Below are 14,231 nucleotides of genomic sequence, written 5' to 3' on the forward strand. Positions count from 1 at the left end.
TTCAGTGATATTAGCTACGTAGTAGCCCCATAGGTATAGTCCCTGCAGGGTTAGGGCTCTGCTATACTATAATAGGCACATCATATTTAATCATATTAGCTACATAATAGCCCCATAGGTATAGTCCCTGCAGGGTTAGGGCTCTGCTATACTATAATAGGCACATCATATTTAATCATATAAGCTACATAGTAGCCCCATAGGTATAGTCCCTGCAGGGTTAGGGCTCTGCTATACTATAATAGGCACATCATATTATATGATATTAGCTACATAGTTAGCCCCATAGGTATAGTCCCTGCAGGTTTAGGGCTCTGCGATACTATAATAGGCACATCATATTCAGTGATATTAGCTACGTAGTAGCCCCGTATGTATAGTTCCTGCAGGGTTAGGGCTCTGCTATACTATAATAAGCACATCATCTTCAATGATATTAGCTACATAGTAGCCCCATAGGTATAGTCCCTGCAGGGTTAGGGCTCTGCTATACTATAATAGGCACATCATATTTAATCATATTAGCTACATAGTAGCCCCATAGGTATAGTCCCTGCAGGGTTAGGGCTCTGCTATACTATAATAAGCACATCATCTTCAATGATATTAGCTACATAGTAGCCCCATAGGTATAGTCCCTGCAGGGTTAGGGCTCTGCTATACTATAATAGGCACATCATATTCAATGATATTAGCTACATAGTAGCTCCATAGGTATAGTCCCTGCAGGGTTAGAGCTCTGCTATACTATAATAGGCACATCATATTCAATGATATTAGCTACATAGTAGCCCTGTAAGTATAGTACCTGCAGGGTTAGGGCTCTGCTATACTATAATAGGCACATCATATTTAATCATATTAGCTACATAGTAGCCCCATAGGTATAGTCCCTGCAGGGTTAGGGCTCTGCTATACTATAATAGGCACATCATATTTAATCATATTAGCTACATAGTAGCCCCATAGGTATAGTCCCTGCAGGGTTAGGGCTCTGCTATACTATAATAGGCACATCATATTTAATCATATTAGCTACATAGTAGCCCTGTAGGTATAGTCCCTGCAGGGTTAGAGCTCTGCTATACTATAATAGGCACATCATTTTTAATCATATTAGCTACATAATAGCCCCATAGGTATAGTCCCTGCAGGGTTAGAGCTCTGCTATACTATAATAGGCACATCATATTCAATGATATTAGCTACATAGTAGCCCTGTAGGTATAGTCCCTGCAGGGTTAGGGCTCTGCTATACTATAATAGGCACATCATATTTAATCATATTAGCTACATAGTAGCCCCATAGGTATAGTCCCTGCAGGGTTAGGGCTCTGCTATACTATAATAGGCACATCATATTCAATGATATTAGCTACATAGTAGCCCTGTAGGTATAGTCCCTGCAGGGTTAGGGCTCTGCTATACTATAATAGGCACATCATATTTAATCATATTAGCTACATAGTAGCCCTGTAGGTATAGTCCCTGCAGGGTTAGAGCTCTGCTATACTATAATAGGCACATCATATTTAATCATATTAGCTACATAATAGCCCCATAGGTATAGTCCCTGCAGGGTTAGAGCTCTGCTATACTATAATAGGCACATCATGTTCAATGATATTAGCTACATAGTAGCCCTGTAGGTATAGTCCCTGCAGGGTTAGGGCTCTGCTATACTATAATAAGCACATCATCTTCAATGATATTAGCTACATAGTAGCCCCATAGGTATAGTCCCTGCAGGGTTAGGGCTCTGCTATACTATAATAGGCACATCATATTCAATGATATTAGCTACATAGTAGCCCTGTAGGTATAGTCCCTGCAGGGTTAGGGCTCTGCTATACTATAATAAGCACATCATCTTCAATGATATTAGCTACATAGTAGCCCCATAGGTATAGTCCCTGCAGGGTTAGGGCTCTGCTATACTATAATAGGCACATCATATTATATGATATTAGCTACATAGTAGCCCTGTAGGTATAGTCCCTGCAGGGTTAGGGCTCTGCTATACTATAATAGGCACATCATATTTAATCATATTAGCTACATAGTAGCCCCATAGGTATAGTCCCTGCAGGGTTAGAGCTCTGCTATACTATAATAGGCACATCATGTTCAATGATATTAACCACAAATAGGCGAAGCTAAAGATGTTGTTTATAGCAGAGAGGGAGGGAACATTAAGCTGTTTATTACACTAGTCACCAAAGTTTTAAAATATCATGTTTATATTTTTTGCTCAACAGTTAATCAGTTGGTTCATTTAGTTGAGTTTCCAAACATTTCAACCACTAAATATAATCTACGTATTGGATAATTTTGTGTGCAATCATTGCATTGGTGGGAATGTACTTCAATTTATTGGCCATTGTCTTATCCTTTTAAATCCATGTGCCTATAAAAATATGTCGTAATACAATACAAATGTCCAATGATTGGCTGAAACACAGACAAAATGTCCAATGGTAGGCCAGTATTATTTCTCTTTTTTATAAGCACTATAATAAGCTTCGAAGCTGAACAAATGAGCATGAAAATAAAATTAATTGTTTCTTGCTCAAAGCTCTTTATAGTGCCTATAAGAAATTGGGACAAATTTTAAAACCTTTACCAAAAATATCCTAAATAGCGTAGTATTAGAATAATCTATTTATCTAATATGACGTCATTCGGGATACTTTGGCCAAAAGTTTTTTTAATTTATCCCCTTTTTATTGTCATTATAAAGAGCTTGAAAGTGCTCCAAATGTTTAGGAAACAAATTAATGAAATTGCCTTAAAAGTAGGTTTTTTTTCAGGGAGGGAGGAGACATTGGGTAGTTTATTCTACTAACTAATCTCAAAAATTTTTAATAACGCTTTCTTATTCATTGGCACAGCAACTTTGGGGGCTTTTAATAAATTATGATTGGTTCGTTCCAGGGATCTAAAGGGATAAGACCATGGTTAATAAATTTACTTACCCAATGATGATATACAAATTTACCCCTTTTGTAGATAAAAATTAGTGGTTGAAACATTTGGCCACTCAACTTATTATCAAATTAATTAAAATCTATTAAAAGTCCCCAAAGTTGATTATAAGTTATTATAAAACTTTGGGGACCCAATGTCCCCTCCCTCCACGGGATTCGCTCATTAAGTTGAGTGTTCATATGTTTTAACCCTGTGATTCATCAATTTATAGTCCATTCTCTTATCCCTTTAGAGTTTTTTTTCGCTATGCTTAAACCTAAACTTTTTTTTCAATCCTTATAATAAAGTTACATGATGTCTGTTTGTCTATGTGTATGTTAGTACCCAAGGATCTCGGGTTCTCTTTAACAGGTTGTCTTCACATATGTCCCATGAAGGATAATAACTATTTTGGGGGAGGGTAACACCACCCTCACTTGAGAAATCGACAAAAATATAAAACGACGCCCTGCTGAAATATTTTGCAATTAGCTAAAAACATAACTAACACCATCTATCGGTGAAAAAATATTTTTGGTAATTAACTGATTTTAAAATAGATTGCAATAAAACAACTTTTTGTGTAATAGAGGCCTCTAGGGGCATAGCCACTATTATAGAATAATCTAATAATGTTTAAGGACATACTTACATATTTAGGACTTGATTATAGAGATACTTTGCATGCTAATAATATTGTACCTTGTTGTGATAGAATTCAGTATTCCAAAAATCAAATGAATCGGATAATTTTAATATACAAAAATTAGATGTAAAAATCAGCATGTTCTAAATGGACTTACGGTCTTTCTGGTAACAATTATAGAATTGCTGCGCTTTCTAAGTTGTACCTAACTGATATAGGTATCATCATAAAAAGTTTGAAGTCAATAGTGCAATTCTAACCTGTTTAAATTAACAAAAAGTGCTGGTATTGACAGATGTACAGACAGACCGACCCTAATTATAGAAAAGCTTAGGGGCATCGTAGCTCTGTGGTAACGCACTGAGTTACGGTGATGAGAGTTCGAGTTCTATTCCCCATGTGGCAACTCAAATTTCTCAGTTGAATACATTCACCCAAATTCCCCTGGTTGTGTAAGAAGGGGATTATTGAGTAAGTTTGGATACTTAATAGTCACGTGCATAATATTAGTACTACCCTTATCCTAAGCTCCTCTGCAGTGAGTGTCATTCATTACAGTAACTTAATTTGGGACCCCTGCCATACTTGGCGAGGGTGAGGTAATAATGAGTAGCTCTCAAGAGATAGCAGGTCAAGTCATAATGTGCTTGAACGTGGAGCTTGATAGCCCTAGTGGCTGTACAAAAGTGTCTCAGCCTACTCCAATACTACTTAGGTCCAAAACCTAAGAGACTATGGCTAATCAATCAATCAATAGAAAAGCTTAGCTTTTAAAAATAAACACGCACAAAAATACCTTTTTTCCAATATAAGAGGGAGGGGGTTCTGTACTCTTCCAAACACTTTTAAGTAAACTGCCTTAAGATTTTTTTTACCATTGTAGATGGACATACTTACTTCCTTCAAAATTATAGATAATCTACAAGTAAAACATTATGTACAATATTTTTGTTTTATAATTTAAAAAAATCAAGTTTATAAAATCTCCTAGTCCTAAAAATTTGATGGATGCTCTGACTCTACAGTAGTTATTATAGAGTTGCTACACTGTTAAGATAACACAGTATTGCTACAGTATTCTTTATGCAAGGTTTAAAATATGTAGGACGATTATAACATTAATTGCAAAGTAAAGCATCTACTTAGTAATGATTAAGTTAAAGTTGTAGTTTCATCCTCATAAATTCCAATAGGTCTACACATGCAAAAGCTTCAAAAAACCCTTAAAAAATATATAAATTAAAGATACATCTTTATGTTTTAATTCTTATAATTCTTATTAACAAAGAAGAGAAAATATCCATAAAGTCAAGCTCTGAAGCAGTAAGACAAAAGAACATTAAAACTTGTAGAGTGTCAGAACTGAATAATCAGATTATACATGTATAAAAGTCTAAACAAAATTGTTAGTAAATTTGTTAATAAACTGCTTAAATGCAGGATAATGTTTAACAATAGGACAATTCTAACATGCCTAAGCAAAAAGAGCTGACTGTTACAGACTGATGGACGGGGGGACGGACCAAACTTACTTATAGAAAAGCTTGGCTTTGAAAATGAGAATATGGAAAAAAAAACCAATTTTTTAATGCAAACAACTGTATTCAAAAAAATATAAAAAATACATAGAACAATTAATAATTCCTAAATTACTAATTGTGGCCAAACCATAATTCTTTAATTCATTATATCAATCAATTCCTGGTCGGTAAAGCATGCCTGAGGTAATATCCAGGTTTTTTTTCTATTCGAAATTTAGTTAAATTCATTAAATTAATTATTAAAATATGATGAAACGCCCCTTAGGAGGTGATGTCACAAAACCAACAATACCTATTTTTTTTAATGAGTGAAAAACTTTATAAAAAATTTAAAGGAAAAATTATTTTATGATTGAAATATCGGAATGTCCTACAGGCTTGCTTTGTACAAAAAATCAAATTATATGTTGGTAATAATATTCAAATCTATCTTTTAATCTACAGGGTCATTCAAGAAAAATGATTTTAAAAAAACTTAATTATGCATAGTAAATAAAACAATTATGTAAAATTCTTTATATATTTGGAAAACCTATTATAAGATATTTATGTTTCAAATATTTAAAAATGATTATTTCAACAAATTATGCCCTAAAAACCGGTTTTTTCAAAGGCCATTTTTTCAAAGTTTTATAGACTTAAAGGGTGTGCAAAAATACACATATTTTTAAAATTCAAATTGCACAGCTTGTGTTTATAGTAGAAAAATGTTGCGCATATCGTTAGAATCGTCATAAGCTCTAGTTCTTGAAAATATAAGTATCGTTTTAGTGCTATTTATAGTTAATAGAGCTACATTGAGAAAAGTGAGAAAAAGGTTTAAAAGTGTTAAGTAATTGGAACATTTTACCATGTAGCTCCTATACTATACGTAGCACAGGAATGGTTTTTATATATTTAAAAACTATAGTTTAAGACGATTCTAACAATATGCACAATATTTCTCTACTATTAACACAAGTTGCGCAATTTGAATGTGCACATTTTTTTTACAACCTTGAAATCAATATTTCTTTGAAAAAAAAGGCTTTTGGAAAAACCTGTTTTAGGGCATAATTTGTTGAAATAATCATTTTTAAATATTTAAAACATAAATGTCTCATAATAGGTTTTCCAAAAATATAAAGGATTATACATAATTTTATTTTCAATGCATAATTAAGTTTTTTTAAAAATCATTTCTCTTGAATGACCCTGTATGATTATCATGAAATTAAACAAAAATGTTTCATCAATTTATTAGAAATAAAAGTTGATTTTACTTCTTAGACATTTGAATATCAAGTCCAATCAAATTTATATTCCTTAGGCATTCTTTCTTCTGAAGTTCTTCTTCAGATTTCCAAAGATGTCTACCTGAAAATAAAATAAATGCTATTCATATGATAGGCGTTCATTGCACAATATAAAATAGAACAGGAGAAGTGTTTTGACTTTTTGTTATTTCAAAGTTTCTCACATTAGCAAAAAGACATGAAAACTATGTGCAGTAGTGGTTTTATGGATTTAATGGCCTTTGTCATTGCAAATGTGAATTCACTATAGAACAGTTTTGTATAAATTAACAATTTGTATTATCCTATATTCTTTTTAAAAACCTAAATTTAAATACCTTTCCCTTTTTATTAAGCAAAATAAATTCCCTACTACTTTTTTACCTCCACTGCAGAAACAATTCATCTTTTGATTTAATAAACAGTAGTATATAATTTCTACTCATGAAAGCATCATGTCTTTTTATTTATAAACAAACTAAAGATTTGTTTTTAACAATGAAACACTGTGTATTGGGCTTATCAAATAAAAATAACATGTTTAATTGAACTGTGTTGATCACTCTATTTTATAATATAAAGTAGTAAACTTTTTTTGGCTATAGTGAAGATCTCACCATTCAACCGATATGGTTCATTTTTACAGTGAAGCATCTTATAGGTCCAGATATGGTTTTAGGCTATTTAATTTTTATGAGCAAGTCTTGGTATGGTTTTATGCTATTTTTCTGACCCTCAATATCCATTTGAATATAGAGTCCCTAAAGTCATTATTTTAACAATATACAACAAAAGCATCAATAGATTTTAGATATAACCATGTGTTACCTCAGAGTTGTAAACAGTACTGTTCAACAAGATGAAGAATCCAGAAAAAAAATTGAGAAGAACAATTATGTAGCCATAGATTTGGGAGTCAGCAAAAAAGGCTAAAAAAATATATCTATGTACATCTATCCTATCACATTAGAGTAGTTTTATATCACTCCAAAAACCTTTTAACCAAACATGATCTGAAAGTGACTAAATTTAGGTCACATCCATCTTTAAACTTTTTTGAGGTGGAGTATCAATTACATATTTCCTTTTATCTTTTCTTGTATAAAGTCAGTTAATTATGACGTGAATAAGATAAACCTTTAATATTAAAAATTTCTTATTTTCAAATTCAAGTTAAGAAAAATATTTAGTTTATAAAGTGTATAAAATTACCAAAGACAATGTTGAGAGTCATCACAAAGGTTAGGACCAGTGTACTTCTGAAGGATACCAGAAGATCCAAGATTATTTCACATGTTGTCTCACTAAATAAGTTAAATTATTATCCAATTAAAATATTTTAGCATTAGCAATCTAAATTTTCAAGTGAAAGAAAAACATTTACCTTTTGTTTTTCTTTACCCAAACATATGTCAAGACCATTCTTACTAAGCAAAGAAGCACAGCAACTCCTTAAAATTTACATTAAATCTTTTAAGGGGATAGGGAATTCAGGAGGAGGGGGTGTTGGAAGAATATTTTGCCCCATATTGACTATTTGAAACAATGAAAACAATAACAGTTAAGATTTTCAAAGCTTTCAAAATGAATGTAATATTAAAATGATTTTCTAGATAATTTAAAAATGTGTTTTAAATACAAGATTTACAACATTGCCAAAAGTAGAGAACTTAAAAAGCAATATATCAATTAATTGGTCTCAACAAAATTATTAATACATTTGTTACAACTTACATATTTACACTTTTAGGACTTAATTTAGAGATAATTTGCTTGAAATATTGTACCTTGCTTTTGTTAAATTATTACAAGTTTAAAATATCTAGGAGAATTCTAACATGTTTTATTAAATGACAATATATCCATTCAAACAGATTTACTGGAAAGATTGGCTTTTAAATAATTAAAAGAAATAAACCTATGGGAATGATGATTGCATATTCAGCCCAGTCATTCAACCAGCAACTGTCCACATGGCCTCCCACGCTTCTGAAAATACATATTAAACTTACATTCTTTAAAATTAAATTATATCTATTCAAAACTCAAAAATTTGTGTCCCTTGAAGAAAAATTATTTTGCTGCGTGATATCAAAATATTGTCCAGAGAAACATAAATATAATAGTTTTTTTTGCATTGTATGTAGTATAATGTAAATGTATGTACATTCATATTTCATAACAAATAATGTGTTTATTTAATTTTTGAAATGCATGAATAAGTCAATTTAGCATTTTGTCAGATATACAAAGAAACATGATTGTTTTTTTTTTGTAATTGTATGTATTTATTGTTTACCTCCTCAGATAGAGATGGTGATCATTTTGTAGGCTAGTGATGAGCACTCCTCCAGCTAATAAAAAATATTAATAATAAATCATTTTTGATCAAATAATACTAAAATTTCATTGAAATTGAAGGCTAAAATAAATTCTAAAATATAAGAAAAGATTCTAATGAATATGCTTCACCTATGGCAAATGCTACACCATATGCAGCTATGGAGAGAAACTTCATGTTTGTCTGTGGGGCATCCGAATTGTAGCGGTAGTACACTTGTGAAGAATCTATCACTAAAAATATAACAAGATTGTTAAGAATCAGTCTCATAGCATAGGGATTTCAACATGATAGGGCTACCCTGTACTCAATATAACTCTGCCTAACCTAATTTCTATCAAGCATAAAATTGTATGCTTGGAATTTGGAAGGAAACTCCTGTTTCTCAAAAAAGTAACTAACAGAAACAATCTTAATTCATCAGTACATTCAGATATATCTTATTTTGAATTTTAAAATATTATTGTCATTTTATACATTTAAAATCTTACATAAGGATTCCTGGAGCATTAAGAAATAATTCAAAAAAAATGTTTCCTCTTTACTTAAGTTAAATAATTCAGGACAATTATGACACAAAAATGTATATTTATTGGCAGTTTTCCAACAGATTATATAACATTCATTTTTTTTATTTGTAAATTATGAAACTTGTTGTTGATGAATATTTTGATTCTGTTATTAAAATCAACAACTACATTGGGTTAGAAATATAAAAAAAATGAAATTATTACCTATCCATGCATAGCAGGCCACAAACCCAAAATGGGTTGCAGCTCCAAAACTCTCACAAACAGCACAGGGTAAAATATCAGTTCTACCTAGGAATTAATGAATATTCATGACACACAGCAAAACAGTATCTGTTCATTCATATTACAGAATAATTTCAAACCATATATGGTTTTTATCAGTAAAAATATTTATGTTAATTAATTTTTAAAAAGATGGAGATTAGGCTGTGTGTTAAATGATTACATATTATTGAAGTATAGCAGTTCAATTTTATTATACATTTACTTTAAGAGATGGAGAGGAGTTGAGATATATAGAGATCAAGCATTATAGAAAAGAATTTAAAAAATAGCTTATAAAGTTGATGGATATGACACTGTAGCTTATTGTAAAACAAAAAAAGGAATGGAATGACTAATTTTTGTTTTATATTTTGATATAAAATAGTATTTTTATCTTGCCATTAAAATACTATTGAATATCTGCATAGTGTCCAATTACTACAAAATTGTTTGACTTATTTGAGAATATATGATTTATAAAAAAATGATTATTGGGCGTTATCCTCTTAGGAATTTTTTTCTTAATTTTTTTTCAATTTTATACCCCCTCCCCCCCCTCAACTAAAAGACTGGGTTAGGTAAGGTTAGGTTAGGTTATATGGCTAGGGGGCCGAGCGCCCACGGCTAGGTAGGCTAAGAGGATAATACCAATTATTGTCTCTCCCTTATTTACAGCTTCTATTATTATTAATTATTTACCTACAAAGATTAGAAACCCAAGTTGTGCAAATGACATGCACAAGTTGAGATTTCTCTCGGCAGACCTCTTCATGTTCACTTCATCATCATCTTTGTCCCTAACAAAAAAAAACATTCTATATTGAAAAATTCAGATTCAATTTAATGAAAAAAAAAATTGAAGAAATATTGAGAGAAATATCTATTTCATATTATTAACCCTTAACAGTCAGGCCCCTTGCCACACCTTAATTGGTCAGGGGGGGGGGGCGTGGAACCCTCCCTCCCACCCTATTATCTCAGTTCCTATTAGAGCTAGAGCTTTTAGTCCCTGATTAATAATGAATTTCCAACTTTAATTAAGACAAGGTCAATTTTCGCTTCCTTCACCCTTTTATTTAACAACCTTTGTTTTTAGATCCTTTTTTACTTAAATATTTCAAACGGCTGTAATTTTCTTATTTTTGAAGCTAGAAGAACAAATTTTTGCAAAAAATGTTATATTTATGTAAATTTTATATTAAATATATTGTAATATAAATTTCAGCGGCCACAGCTGTACTTGGCAGCTGCCAGCTGCCACAGTCACAGTCGCCGGGAAAACGGCAGCGGATCTTTATGAAATTTAAATACTTTATTTAGAAAGGCTTAAGTTTAAAATTTGAGTCAAAAATTGCGGCCACAGGAGCCCTTTAAAGATTTCTGGAGACCTGGAGGATCAGGACCTGCAGGATCATACCTGGAACCTGAAATCGACTTGAACACCTGTATTTCATATGAGAATGTACTACTAGAGGATATTTTAGTATTTTAGTAAGACAAAATGCTTTGTTTAAGTCAAAAAAAAACATTTTTTCTCTTTACCTGGATGACCCTGCCAGTTTTGCTGGAATCCTGTGCCCGCCAGGATGAAGATATTCAAAAAATTCCAACACTCAGTTATGTGTCATACCCATACTTAAAAAGTCACGCAGTTTGGGCTCTTTATCTTTTACACACATAAAATGAGAAAGAAAAAACCGAAGGGGGGGGGGAGGGCATTAAGGGTTAAAGATAAGTTTCAAACAGTTTTTAAAATTACCTTCCAAAATAAAGTAACATTTCAGTTACAAGAATAGCCAAGATGGAGGAGCCACCACATATATAGGAGAGAAGCTTCAGTACTGAAAAAAATACTGGTCATAATGTTTTTAGTAGAGCTTTTTAGAAGTTGGTTAAAGATAGCCATACAAACTAATTAATCTTTGATGGCTGCAGAAGTCATTGTCATCATTATGTAGAAAGTTGTAATTTTTATGAAAGCTTTGTTTTGCAATGAAGCATTTAAAAATAGCTCTAAATAAAAAATTGTCTAGGACTGAATGTTAAATAAATAATCTGTATAGTAGAGCAAGTCTTGGTTTTTTTGTTTACTATTGAAAAATAAACTTACCAGGATCATCAGCTTTAACTTCATTGTTAAAATCCATCATGATTCCAAAACTAGTGAGATGATCACACACACATTTCACAACTGTCTTGTCATTTTCTCCATATACCGCTTCTCTCTGAATTATATATAAGCTTGAGTAACCATCATTTAGAATTTAAGAAATTTTGTTGCATGTAATTCTAATATTGCATGTATAACGTATTTCTGAAAAAACAATTTTGCCTGATAAGTAAGTTTTTTTTAATTTTTCTTGCACAACATTTTTCCCATAAAGCATTTTTTGAAACTATATACCTATTATAGAGGCCGCATTTTTAGAGATAGTATAAAATACAAATTTGATGTACTTTTTTACAGAGAACAAGGACATATAATCATTTTTTGTATTCTTTCTAATTGAGTCAGAAAAAAGGAAAATTCAGTTTTTTCTGAATCACCATGTATGTGTGTCTGTCTGTCTATATTTTCAAAATTTCAACATTCAAACATGCGCCTTTAATCTGTAATTGCATTGACTAGCAGTGCAGGAATACATGCTCTACAATTAGTGTCTGTATGTATGTCCATCTGTCTGTATATCAATAATTACATTCAAACAAGGATGACAACATCATTCAAAGCAAAGCACTGAAACAGTATAGTGTCAGAACTGAATAATCAGAATATAAATGTATAAGATATGAAGCAAAATAGTAAGTCATTTTTTGGTAAAACTGCTTGATGTAGGATAATTTTTATGGACATACTTACATTTTTAGGACTTGATAATAGAGTTGCTTTGCTTATAACATTATACTAGGTTGTCCCAGGAATCAATTTAGCAAAAATCAGATCAATCGGATGATTAGATCACATAAAAATTTGTTGTTAAAAAAGTAAAAAAATCAGCATGTTTAAAATGGACGTACGGACATTCTGATAGTAATTATAGAGTTTCTACGCTTTCCAAATCGTACCTAACTACTCAAGGAATCACCATGCAAAGTTTGAAATCAATAGGACAATTCTAACATGCCTAAATTAACAAAAAAAAGCTATCCAACTGTGACGGACGTATGGACAGACGCATGAACCAACCCTAATTCTAAAAAAGCTTCGCTTTTAGAAATTAAAAGTTACTGTAAAACTAAAGAATTTAGGTATACAGGGATCTAAATGGATAAAACAATGGCTTACAAATAACCATTTATCACCAAGGTTATTACACCAAATTACACTTCTGTAGATTACAATAAGCGGTTGAAACATTTGGACAAATAACTTAATAAATTAAAATATCAAAATACATTAGATTTGTGAGCCAACAAATAAGAAAACATTATTATAAAACTTTTGGGACTAGTGTAATAAAAAGCCTAATGTTACCTTCTTCACTGGTATGTATTCCTGTCTATATAATACAATATATCCAAAATTTAAACAAATTATACAAGTAGCGCAACTTCTTTACAATTGGTGTACGTCTATATGTCTATCATTGTAGCCTAGGTGTCATGGTACCATGAATAGTAGCACATAGACTCTACAAATAGGCTATGTCTGTATGTCTGTGTATCTGTTATTGCGGCCTATCTGTTCAGTATTAGCAGCGTCTTGAATGTCTTTCTCTTTATGGGCTCTTTATGGGCATTTTGTCTTGTTTTATTTTTAGGGGGATGAAGGGGATGGAATTATAACAAATAGTTCAATATAATTGTTGACAAAATTTTTTTTTTTGCTAAGAATAATAAAAAGTAAAGGGATCTCTATCTGTGTACCAAAGAATTGCGCTAACCAATGAACTAATATGGTTATCCTTTACAATATAGTTTTTATATGTCCTGGGAGGGTTTATAATTATGTTGGGGGGAAGGTACCACCACCTTCCCAAGAGAAAACAACCCTAGAAAAAAAGACAATTTTAAAACTTTTTCGTCTTAAAACAACAATTAGGATTGATCCCCCCCCCCCAACTCTATGGGCTCTTAGTGGCCTCTAGGGGCACAGCCGCTAGAAAAGTATAATCTATTTTTTTTGTTGAAGATTTCCTTGGTCCTTTTTTTTTTGCTGAATATTTCCTTGGTCCTTATACGAATATTGCCTTAATTTTTCTTTTGATCACCTCTTTGGGCAAAGCCCCTAGAGGCTAGGGGTTAAGCTGCTAATTTAATATGAATAAGTTAGGTTTTTTTGACTAAAGTTAAAGATTAAGGAAATTGATGGTCTAAATTGGTTATACTTTTAGGTAAGCTTCATAAATATCTTTGTATGGTTTTAAGCTATTTTTCTGACTTCCTTCACCACTTTCTAATGTTTAGGGGCGAAGCAACTAGAAGAGTATACAGGGGGAGTCGTCATTATTAAGGGTTTAAAGCAACTCTGATGCAAAATTTCATTTTTATATTGTACTACATTTTTGAGCAAAGTTTCTTTGTATTTTAGGTTTCAGAGTAACTCAAGAATGTGTCTTATTTAAAGTAAAAACCTGGCAGAATGGAGAGATTAAGAAACTCCAGAGTTTATGGACAGAATGTACAGATACATTTGGAGCAACAAAAACAAACCTTCACTAATCC

The 14,231-nt window shown here is 31.7% G+C and overlaps 1 protein-coding gene across 1 annotated transcript; it reads right to left on the reverse strand.

The window, feature by feature from the left end:
* Positions 1-6,330: 6,330 nt before the first annotated feature.
* Positions 6,331-11,787, reverse strand: LOC145331415 (adhesion G protein-coupled receptor E3-like). The gene is made up of 11 exons (XM_080176047.1): positions 11,677-11,787; positions 11,326-11,407; positions 10,266-10,363; positions 9,504-9,590; positions 8,901-9,002; positions 8,728-8,782; positions 8,347-8,417; positions 7,813-7,879; positions 7,641-7,732; positions 7,257-7,357; positions 6,331-6,510 (listed from the first exon to the last, which is right to left on the reverse strand). The coding sequence occupies exons 1-11, from the start codon at positions 11,714-11,716 to the stop codon at positions 6,460-6,462; spliced, it is 846 nt and encodes a 281-aa protein (XP_080032173.1). The 5' UTR covers positions 11,717-11,787; the 3' UTR covers positions 6,331-6,459.
* Between the last annotated feature and the right edge of the window lie 2,444 nt (positions 11,788-14,231).

This window comes from Acartia tonsa, chromosome 11 (genome assembly GCF_053477335.1).
Source record: "Acartia tonsa isolate MP-2025a chromosome 11, ASM5347733v1, whole genome shotgun sequence".
NCBI lineage: Eukaryota > Metazoa > Arthropoda > Copepoda > Calanoida > Acartiidae > Acartia > Acartia tonsa.